We start from the raw sequence: 21,850 nt of genomic DNA, 5'->3' as shown, positions 1-21,850 counted from the left end.
CTAAAGGAGTCATTACATGACGAGCAGAGGCCCCTGAAGACCTTCTGGGATGGTAAGAGTAATAGGAGCAATATACTGTCACTCACCACAGAAATATGCTATCCACTTACCACAAGACCACTATAGGACACTAGAGGAAACTGGTTTTGTAGCGGGGCACGCTGTCGGCCAGAATGTCGCAGCGCAGGAAGCCGTGCGTCATCCAAGCTGTTACAGATACAGACGCTGTTGACTTCTGATTAGTTAAATACGGGTTTAATGACAGCTGCCTCGTGAAAGCAAAATATGTCTGACTGATATAACAGTGACACACGTTCACACGCACGCACGCACGCACGCACGCACGCACGCACGCACGCACGCACGCACGCACGCACGCACGCACACACACACAAATGCGTGTATGTGTAATTGTGTGTGTGTGTTCTCTACATACACTTCTCGTGCAGCGTATTAATAAAGATCATCTGTTGTCGCCTTTGCTCAGCGTCACTTTCCCCCGACCAGTAAAACTGAAATAAATAATGCAGATGTTTTCTCTTGTTCTTATTTGTGTAAACCAAGATGAAAAATCCTGTAAATAAAATATGAAATAAGGGGGTGGTTTTACCTTGTTTCACCAGGAGAAGTTTTCTTTTACAATTATGCTGAAGTAAATCACCATGAAGAACCAGGAGGTCCACAGAAGCTGAGGACCAAGGAGAAAGCTTTGCACGTGTGTATAATTCTATATAGTGTGCAATAATAATAAGGGTCTGCTGGTGTGTGTGTGTGTGTGTGTGTGTGTGTGTGTGTGTGTTGTTAAATCAGTGGCAGTGCACGGGCAGTAACGAGCAGAGCTGAGAGACTGGGGAGGGTCCCCTTTCATGGAACCGCGGACATCTGTTCCCTCTCTTTTGCCCACCTCCCTCCTCTGTTTCACTGAACTATAAATGCCCCTCTACCTTGGGGAGTGGTGAGCCGTGGATGGAGGGAGGAATGCAGGGCTTCCACTTGCTTTTCATTAACACAGGATCTGGTAACACACCTCACTGTCAACCTAATCCCCTCTCTCTCCATCTTGTCCCCTGGCTGAGAGGAGCCGCTCCGACCGGGTACAGAGCCCCAGATGTTCCCGGATGAGGGGGGCGCTGGATGACAGCTATGGATGTTTGCTGATGAAGTCAGGGTGGGACGGGCTGATGGTAATGGCATATACCGGGGAGACTTCACTTTCTGTTCCCCCAGTGGACTTTTCTGTCCTGCATTACTGCATATTTTCTTTAATTTTATATGTCACTGCGTATTTCGTGTAAGGTCCTTCATCCTGCTGTCAATTTTCTTTCGTTAACATGCCTTATTCTCTCTTTTCCATGTCTTCTTTCACTTTATTACCTGATGCAACAGGTGCGCTTTTATGCTCCTCGCCCTAAAATGACGTAAATGTCCCTGAATTTTCAAAAACACACAAGCTATTACGGTAAAATACAAACCAAATTCGGTAATTGCCAACAAAAGCAGAAGGTCGAATGTCTCAGTTTTCAGTTTCTTCCAAGTCTGGGAAGGTTTAATGACTGCTTTTAGATTTTTTTAAAGACAAAGCCTGGAGTTGTAATGGGTCGACATCACCGTATCCCCCTCTTGATCCTCTTTGCACCATGGCATCATCTGGAGGTCTGCTAAGGACCTGATCCATCAGTCCCAGCCTCCAGCCGAGGGCCGGCCGAGCAACGGCAGCCATACTAACTGTAGCAGTAGTAGTATTAAATTCTCCTGCCTTACGTCTCATGTACAGCCACTCTCAGGGGGGTAATTCCCACTGACTTATTGTGGCAGCTCAAAGGCTCAACCTTACCGAACGGGAATCCTGACCTTTATCTCTGGAAAATTCCAAAGTATCCATTTTCTGAAGTACGAAGCAGATCGGAGTGCTGAGTGATGGCGGCGGTGCAGTCGAGGCTAAAAGTCAGCAGATACATTTATTGTCAGCAGAGATCAGCCTGTGTAATTGGAGACAGTTTGTCTCCTTTCTATGCCAACAAATCTGGAAACACAAAGAGAAGAAGCCCTCGGGGGGGAAAACGCTGTGTATGTTGTGGCAGAGATCTATTTTGGAGCTTAGTTTATCAACAACAACAACAAAAGCAACTGCAACTCAAACATGTTACCGAGACGTGCAGCTTCTGATCTTTGCTTGAAAATCTTAAAAATATTTCCCCGTACTATCGAGATTGATGTATGCATTTGTTGCCATGTGGACTTTGTGGTCCTCCACTGTCGACAACGTTAAGATGACGGTAACGTGCGTTGAGAGAGAAGCAGCGGAATGAAATACCAGGGTATTTCAGGAGATCTGCACTTTCAGGTATTTCAGAGCCCGCACACATGATATAAGAGGAGATGAGCGACAAATGTGCTGCTCATGATGACAGCCGTAGTTTTATGAGTATATTTTCTTGCCATCAATTGATTCTATATCTTTTTTTCAAGTCATTACAACAGCCAGTATTTCAAAAAGTCTGGAGCCAAGCTGAACAAGAATGAGCCACTGGATGTCGATAAGACACGGTGGCTTTAATCCCAAAGAGCCGAAAAAAAAGAGAATACAAAAATAATGATATAGACTATTAATCAAAAGCACACTTTAAAAAAAAGAGACTATTACTCAATCTGCACTTCCTGTGTTAACTGTAAACAAGTCATAGATCACTTGAAAATGATCAGACTGCAGAAGAAAAGCACTGGATTCATGTTAAAGGAAAGTGAGTGAGCGCGGATTTGCTTTCATATTAGCACGATTGTGTCAATAGGTTTTTTATTTCTTTTTCAGTTCACTGCACACGCAGTTTCCACTGTGTTTATCAAAGCCAATACATGGAAGATGGATGAAAGCTGGAAAGCTGGTGAAAATCAGAGCAGGGCAGCAGCACTCAGTATTGTGTCACTGTGCAGTTATGTAGATTTGAGTAAACAAAGTGCAAATTGTTTGAGGTTTTAATTAACATTTTTGACAATCATTTTATCTGAAGTAACCCTATATTAACAACATCTGCTAAACAGATGCAGGCACTTAGGGAGCCTTGCTTCAGCTCTGTCCTCGAACCCCAGTCAACAAAGGATGTTTTGCTCGGCAGCACAGAGGTATAAACCCTCCACTTTCAAAATTATGAGTCAAAATGTTCCTTGTTATCTACTGCATGTGGCACGTCAGCTCAGCGCTCTCTTTTATCATGTTATTTCCATCTCGTGTCCAATTTGCCAAGAAATAACAAAAACTGGAAAACAAGTAAGAATCCCCGATCGTTCGCTGTAGCGGGGCGGCTCACACCCAGCAGGCACAGAGAAACTGGAAGCTTTTTTATTTACTTTAGCATTAGCAGTTCTGATTGTCATAACGGAAACACTATGATGCCTCCCGAATAACAGTCAGTGTTGATGAAGGCAGAGTTCGGTCTGAACACCAAAACAAACGTCTCACTTTCACACACAGTCAGACATCAACACACAGAGAGACTCCAGGGTCCTCCAAACACACACACAACCATGAAATCAAATACACGTAGTAGGCCCACACAAACCCAACATCCAATACCAACACAAATTTCTCATTTTACAGTTTACTGACGAGCCTTGTTCTTGGCAGCACATTTCTTTGCTAGCATGTGTCATGAAACATCAATATTCCCAGTGATACTGAGAGCAGAACTTCTGCTCGGCCTGATGCTTCAAAGAGCCCGTTGGTGATTTCAAACCTGGGGAACTGAGATAGCAAAGATTTTTCAAAGACAGTGGGCAGGAAATGGAAAGTTTGAATTAGGACAAGCTGCTTAAAGCAGCACAGAGGACGTGAGGGGTTCAACTGCTTTTGTGACACGTCCACGATAACTGTAGCTCACGCTCTCTTTTTCCCTTTTTTGTCATTATCTTGGTTAAGGGCCTCTGCCGTGATGTCCGCCGTAGCCCTGCGAGCTAACTCTGTGAATGTGTGACCCGTTGCTGTCGTGAAAGACAACCGAGGTGGGAGTCACGAGACAGTTTTTGCCGATCGCAGGGACAGAAGACTGTGACAGCTGGACACTCCCTACAAGTAAGCAAATATTCCTTTGAATCAGACTGAAACCAGCATCTTAACATGAGAGGAAGTACTGCTTTTCACAATGTAAAAAATCTATTTGAGGGCCGCTCGGTGGTGCAGTGGGTTAAGCAGCAGCTCATATACTGAGACTACAGTCCTCCTGCAGTGGTCGCAGGTTCCAATCCCGGCCTGTGCACCTTTGCTGCATGTCATCCCCATTCTCTCTCTTTACCCCCTTCCTGTCTGTAACTTGAATAAAGGGCCCACTAGAGCCACAAAAAAAATCTTAAAAAAAAAAAAAATCTATTTGATTGTGAATAAAACATTATCCAGAAAGATAACCACACAAATGACATGCCAAAAAACAAATAAATACATTTAAACTACAGGACTGTCTCAGAAAAATAGAATATTGTGATAAAGTCCTTTATTTTCTGTAATGCAAAAATGTCATACATTCTGGATTCATTACAAATCAACTGAAATATTGCAAGCCTTTTATTATTTTAATATTGCTGATCATGGCTTACAGCTTAAGAAAACTCAAATATCCTATATCAAAAAATTTGAATATTCTGGGAATCTTAATCTTAAACTGTAAGCCACAATCAGCAATATTAAAATAATAAAAGGCTTGCAATATTTCAGTTGATTTGTAATGAATCCAGAATGTATGACATTTTTGTTTTTTTAATTGCATTACAGAAAATAAAGAACTTCATCACAATATTCTAATTTTCTGAGAAAGTCCTGTAAAATAAAACAAACATTATCGAGTCTTAAACAGTTTCAAGACTTCTACTGCAAACACAGCAGCATTGGTTTGATGGTTTTTACATCAGTCAGAAGAGCTCAGACGTCAATACTCGATTGTTTATACCCGGATATCAAACCCTTAAGTAGCAGTGCTGCTGGGTCACCTGTGTCCTGCTTACCTTCCATCCTCAGCCCTGGTTTCATGTGCAGACTTCCTGCCATGGCTGACACCGACACCGTCAAGTTGGGCATCATTGGATGCGCCTCCGTTTCCATGACGACGACAATCTGTGCGGTGTGGAGGGAGACCTTGTGGAAGGACAAGGCCATGGCCCTGAGGCTGCTGGCCTTAGCCAGGGAGGAGGCCTGGTGGTGCGGGTCGCAGCGAGGGCCCAAGGCCCGGAACGGGCTTTTTGTGGGGGATGAATAAGGGGTGGAGGAAGCAGAGGGCTGTTTACTTGACGTCTCCCCTTTTTGGGTGGGCAGGACCTTCTTCAGGTAGACTTTGGCCTGCTCCAGTTTGGCCACGGTGGGGCTGATCTTCAGGGGGCGCGACAGCTCCACATTCAGCTCAGCTGCAGAGGGACAGACAAATAAAAAGGAAAAATAAAAGATGAGAAACAGGAGAAGGGGAAGACAAACAGAAAGTTAAAGAGCATTAATAAAAATTTTTCTGCCAAAAAATAACCTCACAAATCTTGTGTGAACAGCTTCTGGGTAGGCTCTGTTCAGAGAGGGGAGGGCCTCTTGTGCTCATCACAACTTTTATTTATGAAGTGATAACTGCTGAAGAAATCCCAATAGGACGCAAAGAGAGCGCTTGGAAAGGTAATTAAAACACGTTCCCTCAGTAGCACATATGTGTGATTTATATAACTGTATTCTGTGTGTGCTGAGCATGTAACAGGAAATTAATTGATATAAAAATGTTTTATGATTGGACCTTAAATATGTACAAGCTTTTAAATAAATGAGCGAATGCATGAATGATTGAATAAATAACCACCTAGCGATAAAAAGTTCACCTCTTATCAACACTGAAGCCTTCAAAACCGTGTCAAAATGAGGACCCACATTGAATAAATCCACTGTTGGCTCTTGGCCTCGCTCTTTAAAACCGGCCCTTGAAAGTTGCAAACCCACCATAAACGGGTCACAATCCATCTGGGGGTCTTAAGGCACGGCAGGCTTCATCAGTGTCTCACTGAGTAGGTCTTAAGCTATCTAACCCATGGGAAACTACATGTAATGTGTCTTGTAAATCACACTTTTAGCTCTCTCTTTCTCTCTCTAATCACCAGGTTTGCATGTGATGGACTGGCATGCAAAAGGCGAGTCCCCTCTCAGTCTGTTTCCATATGAGCACATTTACACACAGTTACTGGCTGCCTGATTGTAACCTCTTAATGTGACACTGCAGAATAACAGAAGAGAATATCTTCTTCATGCCAGCTACATAAATCATACGCACTCCCTCCAGTTCCACCTCCGTCTCACTTTCTATTGCACTGCTGCCTTCAAACACTCGACTGGAATTTACAGACACATGAATTAACTCAATGCCGTTTTACACCACTTCCATTATCCCATTTTTCCACTTGATCACGATGATGGGATAGGGAAGGAGCTGAAAACAAGTGCAGCTGTTCTTCATGGCCTCATCAAGGCTCCGGTGTTTAGAGGCAGTTTCAGGGGTTTAGGTCTTATGTCTGCATCCTGCCCAGGTAGGGGCACTGGATGACAGGAGCTGGAGCGCTGCCCAGAGTGGCAGGGATTTATACCCCCCCCCCCCCCCCAGTGGAAGTCAGGCCCATGGTCATATAGAAAGATGACAAGAGAGGGGAGGACTGGAAGAAAGGTAGGTGGAATTTGCTGTGCAATGTAGCTTATCATTTCCACTTGACGTCTCCCCAGGAAACTTTCCAGCGGTGGAACAAATAGCCCATGTGCAGCTGTTCAGGTTCTCTGGTTTCTTACCATATTTTTTCACCCTCTCATTCTCCCCTGTGTCTTTCATGTAGTCCATGTATTCACTGCAATTTTTTTTCTTCCTCGGCCCTTTCTGTATTTTAGATTAATATATCATTTTCTGGTCTTCTGTTTTCCTTCTCAACTCTTTTTATCTTTTACTTTTCCTCAAACTGCAACCTAATCAACCCCTCCCAGCTGTAATCACATAAAGATGTCTCTGATCGCCCAGTCAGGGCCGGTGCCGGGGCCTGAGCCTTGCCTGACTCTCCACACATGGACGCCTGGTCTTGATTATGGTCTGTCCTCCCTCCCCAAGTTCCCTTCTGCCCCCACCTTGAAAATCCCATCCGACCCTGCGAGCCAGCCAACTCCGGAGTGATGGTAAGTGATTTATTACCTGTTTAACCCATCTGAAATTCACCTGGCTGTAGTGAACGGTGCTACGGATCCCGCTTGTTAAAAATACCTTTTTTTCAGAACCTATTCTGTATTTAACTTTTTCTTTTTTTCTTTTTAAGAAGGAACATTTATCATGAGAAACAAAAAGGCCCTTTCCTGGTTGAGAGCTACATATTTTATATGCAACCCTGAACTAATATATCACACTAAAACAAGTTCAAACCTCCACTTGATTTCAAACTAGAAGGCTGAGATTTGTACATTTACCCGACTATGGAGCTATGTCTAGTTTGTTTCTGAAGAAACATACACCCGGTCATAAGATGACGTTAGATGCAGTGTAGTGTTATTCAGATGAAGTGATCATCTCCGTATTTAACCCTCACAGTGCAGTCAGGGCCACAAAGACGCTGCCAGTGCGCTAGGAGGGTCAACACCTTCAGGGACTGACCATCACCTAAACAACCACTATTTTCTGGACTATAAGCCGCATCCGCTCTATTTTTAAAAAAATAATTAAAAAAAAAGATATGCAGGCTGCATCTGCTCTAGTTAAAAAAAAAGATATGCAAGCCGCAGATATTTATGTTGTTAGATTAGATATTTACTACAAGTACAGAAGAATTTTGTAATTTTGTAAATGATGTACATGTTTGTACCTAAATAGATCTTTCCTAACAGTGTCTTTTAACACGGCAGCAAGTTTGCTGATTAAAACGGGACAGAACCAAGAGAAAATAACCAGTATTTATTTATCTATATATCTGTTTGAAATCTGCTTCCACCTACTTCTATCTGCTAAAGAAGAAGTAGCGTATTCTTCTTTGCATTTATTTTGTCTTAGTTTTGATTCTAATTCCGGTTAGAGCGCCCCGAGCGGTGGAAGAAAAATCCACAGAATAGCCGCGCCTTTGTATAAGCTGCATGGTTCAAAACCTATGAAAAAAGTAGCGGCTTATAGTCCAGAAAATACGGTACTTATTTTTTGCTAGACTGTCGATTGGGCATTTTAAAATGAAGCTTGGATAAACTGTTCTCCAAGTTGACTACAGCATCCTGACATCAGCCCAAACCTTATTCATCATCTCTGCTGCTGTGAATGATGATCAAGGGATGAATCTGCGACACGGTTTGAATAAAATGGTGTTTCGGTGTTTTGTGACATATTCAAACACATCTGTATAACATCACAGCGTTTCTACACACAATAGGAATGTGCATTATGTGATTTCTCTGTGAAGGCAATGACACAAAGAGCAAAGTAAAACCTCATAACAGAGGAGCAACGTGCTTAAGTTTTACAGATAGAGCCACGAATGTGAAAATGATGGATTAACGTGCAACTTTGCACCGGGATTTTTGTACAGCGTCAGGAGGAAGAGGAATAACAATGTCATGGTTTTTGAGCGTTCCTGTTGTGGTTGAATGGGAGCAGCGGAGATGTTTTGAATAGGGAACGAAAATTATTCAAAGACACGTGGTGGTACTTTCATCACCAAACAGTGTTTTCATTGGGAACACTTTGACTTCAGCCATAAAATGATTAACTGTTTTAAGTTGGAGACTTTCAGCAGAAGAAAGAGCATGAAGCGTATGGGCGGAGGGGGGAATGTTGCTGTTCACGTATCTTTAAAGAACAGGTCTTAATGTGAACAGTCTGTGGGGAATCATAGACTGGCCCTTCTCAGGTGTCAGCCTCTATTAGCGCTGGAGAAAGTGGAAGATCAGGGACTGACAGAGGCAGACGCACACGCACACACACACACACACACACACACACACACACACACACACACACACACACACACACACACACACACACACACACACACACACACACACCTCTGCAAAGTAGTGAGGGAGATCAAATATGCTTATTACCCAGGTTACCGTTTCTTTTTTGGCAAGGTCATGCATGACGCCGTCCCCATTCTGAACTTAGTGTTGGGTGTGTGCATGCGTGCATGTGTGTGCATGCGTGCATGTGTGTGTGTGTGCATGTGTGTGTGTATGTGTGCGTGTGTGTGCGTGTGCCCGCCACAAACACTGTTTTCATTTCCACCCCACCTTTGATTTTTCTAGCTGACTTTCACGCTTGACACTTGACAGCAGAGGGCCTGTGTCAGACACAGGTGGCAATGTGTCCAATTACATAGGGCCCACATGTGAAGGGCATGTGTGCATGTCGGTGTTCGGGAGGGCCAATAATATTTAGAGGGGTATCTGTTGAATCCCACGGTTACCCCAAAAAAAAGCCTCATATCACATAAGGCCAATGACACGTACCTCAGATGCCATCTGACTTGAATTAGGGAGGTTCTGGATGGTTCGGAGGGGCACATGCTTGTATACAGTAACTGACAACATTTCTACGAACTCACTGCTTGATGGGAACCAGGGACACGGGAGAGTAATGGTTCCAATTTGTTCTAGCTAATCTATCACCTGCTGCTTCTCTGCAGAGAGAAGGCTGATCTTTTGTCTCCAAGTGGTAGCAGTTACATCTCTGGACTCACTCAGTGACCTGCTCAAAAGCAAGAGCTGAGCAGGAAACATGACGAAAGGAAGAAGGGGAAAAATATGTGTGTTGGCTGATCAGTCACTTAACCCCTGCTCATGCTGGAGGAAAAAGAAAAGAAAACCTTTTCTCCTGTAAAGCTATTTTCATGTGAACGTTTGCTGGTCCGGCCTTGAACTCCCCTCGTTCTGAAAGGTCTGGCTTCCTGCACACGTTTGTATTCGCACTGTTTTTCGAGAGAGTGTGTATGTGGTGAGCTGCTGCTGAGCGAGGGTCAGAACTGAAACACCATCCCGTTTACAGTACACATGTTACAAGTGTTTCCCACTCAGCATCCTTGGGAAGGCAGCTTTGATTGGACTCGCTGAAGAAATGCCGCTGAAATTGCGAGCATATTGCTGTAAACACAGAGTAAGACACGGCCTCGCGGCGGTCTGCTCTCTGTTTGCGCCTGGTTGAAATAAATCAAATGTGAAGCACTGTCGAATCAGAGTAGAGCTGCCAAACATGATAAATACACATCGCAACATGCACACACACACACACACACACACACACACACACACACACACACACACACACACACACACACACACACACACACACACACACACACTTATAAAGATAGGGGACAGCTGAATCAAATGCTGTGCAGTCGACTCCTTTCTCTACCTTCCACTCTTGTATACATATTCATATTTGGTCAGTCCAACTAAACATTTCCTGAAGCCTCTAACCAGCAACGCCTGCTCCTTCCGTTTACGTAAAACGATTCCTGTTCAAGTCTGTTATGTCTAAAAAGTGTATTACAGAGAAATCACCAACAGTAAATTGATGCCAAAGCTCCGTCTAGCTCTTCCTTTGTTCGCTTGTCCCCGAGGAGTGTAATTATCTCCTCCATAGAGTCATCTAACCAAACAACAAACAGTTGAGAATAACCATGTGAATGTGTGTGTGTGCGTGTGTGTGTGTGTGTGTGTGTGGTTGAGGGGGATGAAGGAGAACCAGTAGCATATGCGGTCAATTCTAGACATTTCCAGCAGAACCTGACCCGGGGCAACCCCACGCCGAGCCTGGATCCTGTCTGAGTCACTCTGGGTGGTGTTGTTCGCAAGTAATAATAACATGTTTTATTTATAAGCACCTTTCAAGAAACCTGAGGACACTTTACAGCAGACGGATAAAACTACTGAAGCAGTGGATTAAATCATGGTAGTGAAAGAAGGAAAGGACAGTGTCGTTGGAGTGAGTGGGCAACCTGTGCGTGTGTGTGTGTGTGTAGAAAATGAACAGACTGACTGATTATTACTGAAATGATCCTACTGAGTTGAAGGCGAACACCTCACAGTAATAATATCAATATCTGCACTCAGGAATCAGACTTGACCCCAGTCTGGTGTGTGTTTAGAGACATGACAGAAACCCTGTTAATACACAAACGTCCTATATTCCTATAGAAGGAATGCGCATGACATCACAGATGCGACTTCACAGCGGTTTTCGCCCACTGAGTGTCAGAAAGACTGAGTGTCAGAAAGACTGAGTGTCAGAAAGACTGAGTGGCAGCGTAAACTTTCAGTTTGAGCAACTAGAAAACATCTAATGGGAAAGAGCTGTTGTGAGATCGCATGTACTCATAGATTTAGCAAGAAATGGGAGTTATCCTTTTACAGACTGCCGAAAAATAAGCTTAAGAGAGACAAATGGATCGCTGCAATTCGCGGAAATAACTGGATTCCAGGCACCGAAACGTGGATTTGTGGTTCCCATTTTGTATCAGGTAATGTTGGATTTTTGGGTAGCTAACGTTAAACGGTCAAATCATAAAGCTCGGTGTCCTCATCACTTTAATTTCACCAACAAATCCTGCCTTGAAGTCGGACCAAGCGTCAAGACTTTTGTAAGCCTTCAAGCTTTGCTTCCTGTATTTCCCCGGCGTAGAAATTAAGTTCATATAAATATCAGGAAACTGGATTCGTGGCCAAATATTAATGTCCATGGACCACTGGTTCTTGGTAACTGTACCAAATATTAATGTCCATGGACCACTGGGTCTTGGTAACTGTACCAAATATTAATGTCCATGGACCACTGGTTCTTGGTAACTGTATCAAATATTAATGTCCATGGACCACTGGTTCTTGGGGTAACTGTACGGGTCACTGTCAAGTCCAACTGCCTTTAATTTATTTAATTTAATTTTCGGCTGTTATCCCGTCTTCTCCACTAGTTGCAGCCGTTTTTGCCACTCAGTGCGAGTAAGGGGGCTGGTCCAGTGGGAATGTGACGTCAATGCAGACCCTCTATACTAGAAATTCAAGTTAAAAAGATCAACACTGAACATGATGCTGTGTTTGATAAATCAGAGGGAGATGATTCATTGTTATATACTGTTTCTCCTTTCACTCCTTCCTACTTGGTGGAGTTCTCGTGCGCTTTCTCCTCACTGCTTCAGCCCAGCTTTCACGTTTACAACGAAGTAAATCATATTTTACCTCACGGGCTCAGAACTGCTGTAATTCTGATGTAAGTTGTGCTCATGAAAAGGTGGTTCTTGTTAGAGTGGGCTTCATGTGGCAGAAAGACATTTGCAGTGTGCGGCCGTATGTTGTGATTGTTGTGTTGTGTTTGTGAGGACGGGGAAGTTGCGGCCGACAGCAGGGGGTGATGCATGTGGGACAGGAAGGCCATGCCAAACATGCGTTTCTAAACCATCATCAGTAACACTGCAGCCCATCCTGGAGGCTCCTTGTAAACGTGCACAATACGAGGTCATGATTGTGTCCATTCAAGGGAAGTCTATATGACAAAGTATGCAGTTATGTGTCTGCGTGTATAAACTCCCCACATCTGGCCTGGGTTCAGGGAGGAGAAGGATGACCTGCACCCACACACTCTCTCCGTGAAGCTCTCCCAGGGATAAAAACCTTGTGAATGCTGAGACTCAGAAGCCCACTCACACTTTTCATTCATTACAGTTGTATTTGGGGAGGATGTCAAACACACCCTTAGGTCAACAACCTTAGCTTAAATCTGCTCATATGGATATCATATTAGTCTAAAAATAGCGAACCAAATGTTTGGAGAGGCAAATTTACAGGCACCCGAAACTACACCCATAAACTGTATATACACACAGGAGCTAGTAGCCTGTGGTCTGAAGTGGGTGGGTGGGGGGGGGTCAGCAGCTTCCTGTGGCCAACATCCACACTGTCATTACACAGCCTGATATGAGCCCCCACAACACAACACTTGACCTCTCACAGGATCCTATGGGTTCTGTAACGTGTGGGGAAAAAAATCGATATTGCAATATATTGTTGCGCTCTCTGTCGCAATAAATAAGCGATAAACTGACGGCAAATATCAATATTTTATTACAACTCACATAATGGATTTACGCACAATTGTTCATGCACTTCAATTAGTCCAGCTGTACAGAGTTTACATTTACAAGACTAGGAGTCAGTGAGATACTATACAAAATTAAGTTGCTTACTGACTTTTCAGTATTAGAAACAAAGCAGTGCACTGTCCTGGTTTATAAAACATGTTATTAATGTTCATGCACTTTAATTTGTCCAGCTGTACAGTTTACATTTACAAGCCTAGGAGGCAGTGAGGCACTATACAAATGCACTTTGTACATTGTATGAAGTTTTGTCATTGAATAAATGCATAACTACAGACCTTTTCTTTTCATGGGTAATTTTTCTTTTTCAGTCACATATATCGTGATATATCGTTGATGAAATTTATAACAATATATATCGTAGATATCGTGTATGGTGATATTATCGTTATCGTGGGCCACATATGGCCACAGTATTGAATCGTGAGTTACCCGTATTGTCCCACCCCTATGGGGAACCTAAAATGGATTGTTCTAATGTGTTTCATGGATACTCTATCAGACTCCTATCAAGTTGAAGTTACTTATGTCTCCTATTTGTGGTTTGCGTTTTGTCAGTAGTCCAAGTATATTCCCTAAAAGCTCATGTTTTTTTGTAACATTTCTCCTTTCTGTGTGACTAGCTGTGGCGCTGATGCAGTATATTGGTTTTAGTGTACAGAAGGGTCTGACTGCATTATTCCCACCTGGTCCGTTGAGGAAATCTTTTATCTGGAGAGAAAGCAGAGGAGGAGGGATACTGCTTTTACTGTCCACCTCTCCCGCTACCGTCTGTAGCCAGGGCACGTTGTAGTCGAGGGATTCTGGCAGAGTCTTTCCAGGGTCTGGATGAAAACAGATGGGCAAAAAAAAGGAGGAGAAAATGGGCGCTGAGAATTCAAAACGGCAGACTGGGAGGAACATGGGTGAGAAAAAGAGTTGCGAATGGTGAACATCACACAGGACAAGTCAGTGAACAACGGGGCAGAGGTGACAAACTGAGGACAGCAGGTTTGGAAGAAAAAATTAAAAGTTACCTAGCAAAAGAAAATAAATCCTTTTTTGAGACGGTTTTGCACAAGAGACATAATCTCCACTTCCTACTGGGAGACCCAAGTGTTAAAACCAGCTGATCTAAGAGGTTTCACAGAAATATGACAAAGCACCTCAGTTTTCAACGTGTTTGCAAAAAAGTGACAGACCTGTAAATATAACTGTATTTGTTTAACACTTGTAAGCAGCTGGTGACCGCCTGAAGTCTGAAGCTCATGGAGTTTCCTCCCCGGAGCTGCTTAGTCGGGCCTTTCTGCTTTCACTTTTGTTTTCACCAACCAACACACGTACCCTCTTGGGTTGGCATCAGGCAACTTGGCCATTGGAAAATATTTCATTTTTTTAACTCTCCGAAAGTCTTAAGTTGCTTCAGACTTTCTCAGTATGTTCAGACTCATTATCCGTCTGGAGCTGAAGAGCCGTTCTTTTAGTTTTAGAACATCTGGCTAACGGGGATCAGAGCATGGCCCTCTCCACCTCGGAGTCCTTCTTGCTACTTCAGTCAGCACTTGCCCTTTTCAATAAACACCAGAGAGCCCAGTCCCTTGGCAGTCACACGTGCCCGTACCACAACCCTGCATCCATTTGGACTATGAACTGTTCCTTTACTTCTCCATAGTTCTCTCTTCCATTTTTCTGATGCAAGTTTATCCTGGTTTCATCTGTCCCAAAAAAATCTGACTCCAGAACGATGGGGGCTTTTTTGGATTTGATGTATGTGAGCTCCCTGGTGATGTCTTTCTTTTCAAGACCGTATCAAACTTCTGATTTGGCCACGCCTAAATCCAATGTTACGTGATCCCATGTGTTGTTTTTATGTAGTCTGATGACGGCCTCTCCTGAGGTGCTTACATACCGGCATTTCTTTGCGGGACGTTTGCCTCTTTTGCTGGTCACGCTGCCTGTATGTAAAAAGCACTTTCTGGAAAAGGCGTAAAATCGGATCAGCTCTTTTTCCCGCCACCCGAGATGGACCAAAAGACGTGAAAATGGCGAGATCGGTCGTGTGTGTGACAAGTATGAACAGTTAACAACATAGTCATAAGCACAGAGCTGCACAGAGCTCCAGGGAGACCAGCGATCGGAATAATTGCGCGTGTACACTTACACTCCTGCTCAAAGAACCGTAACAATAACAAGAAAGCTGCCGGCATCTTCTCCTCTGCTGCTTTTTTTCTTTTTTAATTATTAAAATGCAATGGACGTGAAGGACCCCGTCTTACGAGGCAGAGCCACACTTGGGTTCAGGGATGCCGGTGTCCTGTATGTAAAGACACGCTTTGATGCTTTTCCTCTCGTCCTCGATCCAGCATGTAAAGGCCAATGGAGTGAAATTGGTGGCCCACTCTTACAGAAATGTTGCAGAAGGCAGGTATGTAAGCATGGTTACTTGTACCAACATCTTCTTGGACCTGACCTTGGTAGCTCCAGTCAAACAGCTAACACCAACTCAAAGCTTGACACTGAGCCGACCTCCAGCCAGAGCTTTTATCTGCTCCGTGTGTCGAGCAGTAACGTGGGAAAGCACCCGGCCAAATTACTTCCTTTCATTTAACTGTCCAAATATTTTTGAGCTCCTGAAAATGGAGGTAATTTGCTTCGAATGGCTGTTGCTCCTATGGTAAGTCCTATATTTCAGCGAAACCTCTTAAAATAATACAGTCTATACTTTGACCACATCTTGACTGTTTTATTTCAGTTTATTTCCACTGTGGTGGTAAATGAAGGCAAAAATCATTTAAAAAATCTGTCAGCGTCCAAAAACTCGACATAACTGTAGTCCATCACTGCCTTTCTAGTGACTCATAATGAAAACAATGTGTCGCTTGAAACATGGGATGTCAAGTAATTGTGATTATTATGTGGTAGAACCATACAAAAAAAAGGAAAGAAAAAGAAATATCCTTTTAAGGTAGTTTGTTCTCACCTAGGCACTTGTAGTCTGAAGCTACTCCTCTCAAGGACACATCAAACATGGACAGCTCCGTCCTCTGCTTACGATGGTGACAACTGAGCAGGAAAGAAGGCTGAATAACCTGGAGGAACAAGATGGGCTCCAGAACCTGGTCCCCGGCCCCTCTCCTCCCGGGCTGCCTCACGATGGTGACGCCTAGCGCCTGGCGGGCCGAGGAGCGGGTGGGAGTGGGTAGGCCTTCCAGGGAGAGCAGGCTTCCCTTCAGGAGAGGAGAAGCTGGCTGAGAGGTGTTGCTGTTGAGGATGTCTTCAGCAGTCAGGCCCGCTAGTGAACCCTGGGCCGCTGGAGGGTCGGGACCTGGAGAGACTGAGGCTGAAGGAGACTCGGGTGTGATGTCTGGATGATTGAGGATACTCTTCCCAACCTGCATCAGATAAAGGGGGATTATTTAACTCTGATCACTTCCATAACACTGTGTCCTAACTGCATGCGACGCGAGCGAGCGTCAGCGACAAAAACAATTCCATTGCTTTATTTTTTATTGGACTGTCCAAACTGGCTGCGAGCGACGCAGCGCGGTGCGGCGTGCTGTTTTGAGCTGGACTTTTGTCGGACGCCCGGTTTCTATTTTCTTTCTGTCGCTCGCGTTGAAAGTCGGTTGAAAGCGCTGTAGGAAGCAGTCATTTCAATACAAGAACCTCAATAAAGTGGCAGCTGCTGGAGGGAGATGGACAGAGAGCTGGAAGGTTCTGATAAGATAATAAGATATAATAATAAGATAACATATAATAATAATAATATAATAATAGGATAAGATTTCTTTCTGCCACTTTATTGAGGTTTTTGTAGTGAAATGAGGAGGAATCATGGAGATAACTTCTCATTTCAACTAAATGGATCAGCCGTTCCTCATCCGTGACACCTACAGCGCTTTCAACCGGCTTTCAAAACTTTCGAACTGCGAGCAACTTCGAAAATTTAAATATCACAATATCAAGCTTGTTTTCTGTTTAGAAAGTACAAACGTAGGAAGATTACAAGTACTCACCCATCTTTTATTTGTCTCTTTACTCTTTTAGGAGTTAAGTTAGGAGTTTCTTTCAGGAGCGCACGGGTGGGTAGTGCGGTGAATAAAGGCTGATTTATGGTTCCGCGTAAAATCGACGGCGTAGGCTCTGCGTTGGTGTAACGCGGAACCATAAATCAGCCTTTTAAAAAGCGAGTTTCAGCTGTCAATCAAAATAATGTGGGGGCCCATAACGCTTTCAGTGTGGGCAGAGAGCGTCCGATGCCACGCAGTGCGACGCGATAGTCGGACGCTCGCATGCAGTTAGGACAGGCTGTAACACAAAGTTGCTTCAGGACTCTGGCTCTCTCTTTACCTTGTCACCAGGCTCCTTCCTCTCTGGTGTACTAGGTAAATCAGGAAGTGTAGAGAGGGCCTTGGGGGGACTGCAGCACGCATAGGTCATTACAGAAAGTTTACTAGCAGTCAGAAAGATGTCGAACGGGATGAAACTGAGGTTCTTAGTGATGGTGGACTTGCGAGAGGGCCGAGCGATGCAGTGATGGCTGGCACCGCTCTGCTGCTCTATCTGGACGATGCGGATGCGAGCGCTGTCACTGCCGAAGCCGCTGTCATGCCCAGTGCCGCTGTGACGGGACGAAGAGTCCGTGCCTGCTGCGGGTTCCTGACCACCTCTTTTCTGCTCCTGTCGGCGAACCTGAGGACAGAAACATGCAACGGTGAAGCCATGTCAAGAATAATGCAGACGGTTTATTCAAAATGAAGTCCCAGGGATGGCAGCGAATAGTGCACTTCCTTTATAAGCATAGTTGACATTCAAAGCTAGATAAAAAAAAATGAAAACTCAGATTTAGACTCCCACCCAGTCTGAAGGCATACATTATAGGTTAAAGGGTAATCCTATATTAGGAATAAATACGTGGGAATCTCCGCCTCTGTGTTACAGTGATGGCCTGTAGATCTGTCCAGGATGTATCCCGCCTCTCACCAGCGTCAGCAGGGACCGGCTCACACCTCCCACAATCCTCTATAACATAAACTGGGTATAAGCTAATGGACAAATGGAAAATATGTACATTTTTATCTCGTGTGGAAACTCATTTTTCAAAAAGGGACACAAATCAAACCCATGGACAAATCTACCAAAGAAGGAGAGCAGAGCCCAGCCCAAGAGACATTAAATGCATGCCCCGGGATTTTTTTTTCTTGTGGCCAAAAATCATTTTACACTTCTAACAATTTTGGACATGGCTTCAAAAATAAGGCATTTACTCAAGCACATTAAATTGTTTTGCTGGGACTGTGGTATTATGTTTAAAACAGCTGAAACTTTATGTTTAACTCCACCTAATGGACGTTGGGAGGGTTCCTGCCACTGTGGCAATAAAAAGCTTTCAGTGACAGCTGATATAAATCAAAGTGAGTGTTTTCTGTGTTTTAAGCTACAAAGAAAACAGCATCTTCATTCTTCTTCCAAGGCATCTAAAAGCAGCTTCCTGTTGTTCTTCTGGGACAAGAATGCACCAAATATGTAAGACTATTACCTATTACTGGACATGTTTAAAATAGATTTTACAAGCTAAAGGACAGATCCCTTGAAAAAAGAGAAGAAGACAAAAACTGCCAAGTACATGGAAATACATTGTTGAAATTGAGAGAAAAAAAAGCCTAAAAACCAGAACACATTAAAGTACTTGTGTTTCTTATCCAGAAAAAACAGTCACATGTGTGAAGATGTCCATGTTTATATCACAGCAGAATCAACTGAATATTTCTTACATCATTGCAGGATTATTATCAATGACTTCACCACTTTTTCACACTATGGCAGCATTTTTAAAGCCTACTGTTTCTCACTCCCGTTAATGAATACACTGTATTTCAATTAGCTACTGCTTCTTTTTCTTTCTTTTTTTTAAAGACATGATTTTGATTAATTGCAAAATACAGGACACAGACCAAAGGTGTGTCCCTTTGGATCCCCCCTCATCTCCTTGATCATGCATGATAACATGTGTAATAGTAACCATATGGTTACTATTACAACATGTACTCTTTGCTGCGCCCCCCCCCCCCCTCTTTTTTTTTTTTCTACAACACCCCCTCCCACCCGCTCAATGAGAATTTTAAATGTATATTATTGCTGCGGTGGAGATAGTGTTTCAAGACCTCCAGGCAAATACTAAACCTACTGGCAGCACATTAGACAGAATACTTGACTTATTAGATATTTCCTATTCAAAACAGTGTCATCAAAGGGTAAAAACGAGAGCTATATAAAACGCAGCAGCATGCCTGCCTTCCTGCCCGCTCTGCTCAACCCCGCTTATATGTGGGGCTTCCATAGAATGGACCACGCCAGATCCATCTCCCTTCCCCGCCATAATGAGGACAGGATGTGTGCACTTCTTTTCTGTAGAAATGTCAGATTTTCCGAGCAACAGGGAGGGGAGAGTAGGCATGAAAGAGCCTGGACCTGTCTCCATGTGTGTTGTGTTAGGTGAGTGAAACATGTATTGAGGTAAGGAGGTATTTGAGAAGGTATTTGGCACAGGCAAAATGTCCACTTCAAGGAGCACTCCACATTGGAGGGGACAAATAAGCAGCACAGCAGCAGGGAACGAGCAGGAGCCAACAGAAACTGCCAGATACTCTTTAGGCTTCTCTGTCTTTTCCCAAGCTTAGCCTATACACATGCATTTACAATTACAGCAAATTCCCCTTCTTCTTTTAACCACCACTCCTAAGAGAGTGCCCCCCTAAGCAAATTCTTGCTCTAAATTTAGACATGCTTACCAGCGTAATAAGCGATGATGGGGAACACAATTGGGGGCACGGAGTAAAAGAGACAAGGACGACTATGCCACAGCACACAGTGTTCATGCAGCTCCACTAAACACGTGTAATGCATGCTGTCACAAACGTATACACAAACACACATCCAGTCTGTTGGCTTTGCAGCAATTATCTGAGCTGGATTTATAAAGCACGTATAACTAGCTTCTTCCCTGCGTGCATGGCCTTAGTTGCTGTACCCGCTCATTGTTCCTAATGTTTGAAAGACAGAGCAGGTATACAGCAAGCATATACCGCAGCTTTGTAGCCCATATGAATGAACCTTACACCAATTTAAGCAGTGACAGGAGGTAATAAATTTAGAATCCAAACATGGGCTGTGGCTGCAGGCCCGGTCCCAGATGAAATCCCCTTTTCCAACCATTACTTTCTATTGTATTATATAATGCCTGTTCTGAAACACTGTTTCCAGATCCCAATGCAATTTTTCTCTGGACTTAGTTGTTCATAATCATGAACGTGTGACTACACGCATACATCCCCCACCCCCCCAAAGCTAATCATGAGCTCATTCCCTCAGAGTCTCTAGGCAGAACATTTTGGAAAATGGAGGATAATCTCCAACGTGTGAAACCATGAGTTTCCCAAGTGCCAATCATATCAGAGCGCATCTGTATGACCTCTGACCCCATTTCTGTCTGTGTAACTTGGAACAGCTTGACTCGAAGAAGGCTAATACTCGGAAGCAAATGTCACATCATCTAAATGCCACCCATTTACAATGTTGGCCGGCTCGTCCATTATGACAACATGACTTTTACATCTGAATACCATACATGTGGTTGATTGTTTCCAGATGAATGAAAAGTAGGTTGCAATTGGGGTTCGGAGATCAGGGAACATGAAAATCTGGATGTTTTAAGATGGCAGGGAACTTCATGGTAGTCCACAGGAAAGAATAAAATAAGTACAGTCCAAGTAACAAAGGTGACTTGCTCCTAGGAAAGTGGCGACTTTAATAGCCACATAATCTCACTGTGAACTACGGAGGCTGGGAGGGGTCAATCCAGCAAAACGGTGTTGAGTCAAAGAGTTTCCCAACCTATCATGAACACACAAGTTCAGAACAGTTCAGAGAAACCTTTAAATAATAGTTTTCTTTTGTTGATCAGACTAGATTATGCGTTCGTTATAAGAAAAACAGGCAGCTACAGTAGCTGAAGTAGTGGAACCCAGCTACTTCTCATATTTTTCTCCATGACACATGTTTATCAGAGTTTTCCCAATGTTCCCTTGCAGCTCCAGTAGAATTGGCATTCAAAGATATAGGAAGCTGTTACTAAATCTCTTTGACATCGGTATTCAGTTGAGCTACTTGCTTACGGGACGCCTGCATGGAGAAGAATGTCTGAATCTTGACGACATCAAAAATTACAGCTAAGGCCCCTGCTGTTTATCCACTTTTGTTTACCAGAACCATAAAGCTGATAGCGGGCTTTTTTGCCTTTGTATTAATAGAAGAAAGCCGCAACGCAGCAATAGCTCATATTAATCAAAAATAATAACAATACTTAACCAGTGCTGTAAAGACTGTAACTCTTTCTTTCATTTTCTTGTGGAAAACAGAAGGGGGAAGACATTTATAATATGAAGTCACCGCTTTGTATGCTGCAACAGCAGCCACAAAGCAAAGGAGGTCATCAAAGGCAGCCAGTTAATGTGCTGAACTTTGTTTCAGAAACAAAGGGCAACTTGCTGTGCACTTCAACTGAACCACATCAAAGATTGAATGAAAGGTCACGACTCCAGAGCCTGCAAATGAAGGCAGAGTGCTTCAGTTTGATAGTCAACTGTACTTTAAACACAGGACTCTGAAGTTCAGGGCTTGGAGTATTCCCACCAAGCAATGCTGACGGCTGAGCTTTTCCTACAGAGTTGCCTAAAAGAGCACAAGAAGAAACATCTCATAG

General features: G+C 43.6%; 1 protein-coding gene across 3 annotated transcripts in view; it reads right to left on the bottom strand.

The window, feature by feature from the left end:
• Positions 1-21,850, bottom strand: part of LOC133425111 (intermembrane lipid transfer protein VPS13B-like) — a 362,452-nt gene that overhangs the window by 85,544 nt on the left and 255,058 nt on the right. For all 3 annotated transcript variants that reach the window (XM_061715807.1, XM_061715794.1, XM_061715800.1), the window contains 4 exons: positions 17,440-17,781; positions 16,070-16,481; positions 13,797-13,934; positions 4,990-5,385 (listed from right to left, as the gene is read on the bottom strand). In XM_061715807.1, the coding sequence (XP_061571791.1) occupies positions 4,990-5,385; positions 13,797-13,934; positions 16,070-16,481; positions 17,440-17,781 (1,288 nt within the window). The remainder of the gene's footprint in view (positions 1-4,989; positions 5,386-13,796; positions 13,935-16,069; positions 16,482-17,439; positions 17,782-21,850) is intronic.

Source organism: Cololabis saira, chromosome 3 (genome assembly GCF_033807715.1).
Source record: "Cololabis saira isolate AMF1-May2022 chromosome 3, fColSai1.1, whole genome shotgun sequence".
Lineage (NCBI taxonomy): Eukaryota > Metazoa > Chordata > Actinopteri > Beloniformes > Belonidae > Cololabis > Cololabis saira.
Note: the sequence above shows the minus strand (reverse complement) of the source record. Positions and strands in the feature narration are given on the sequence as shown.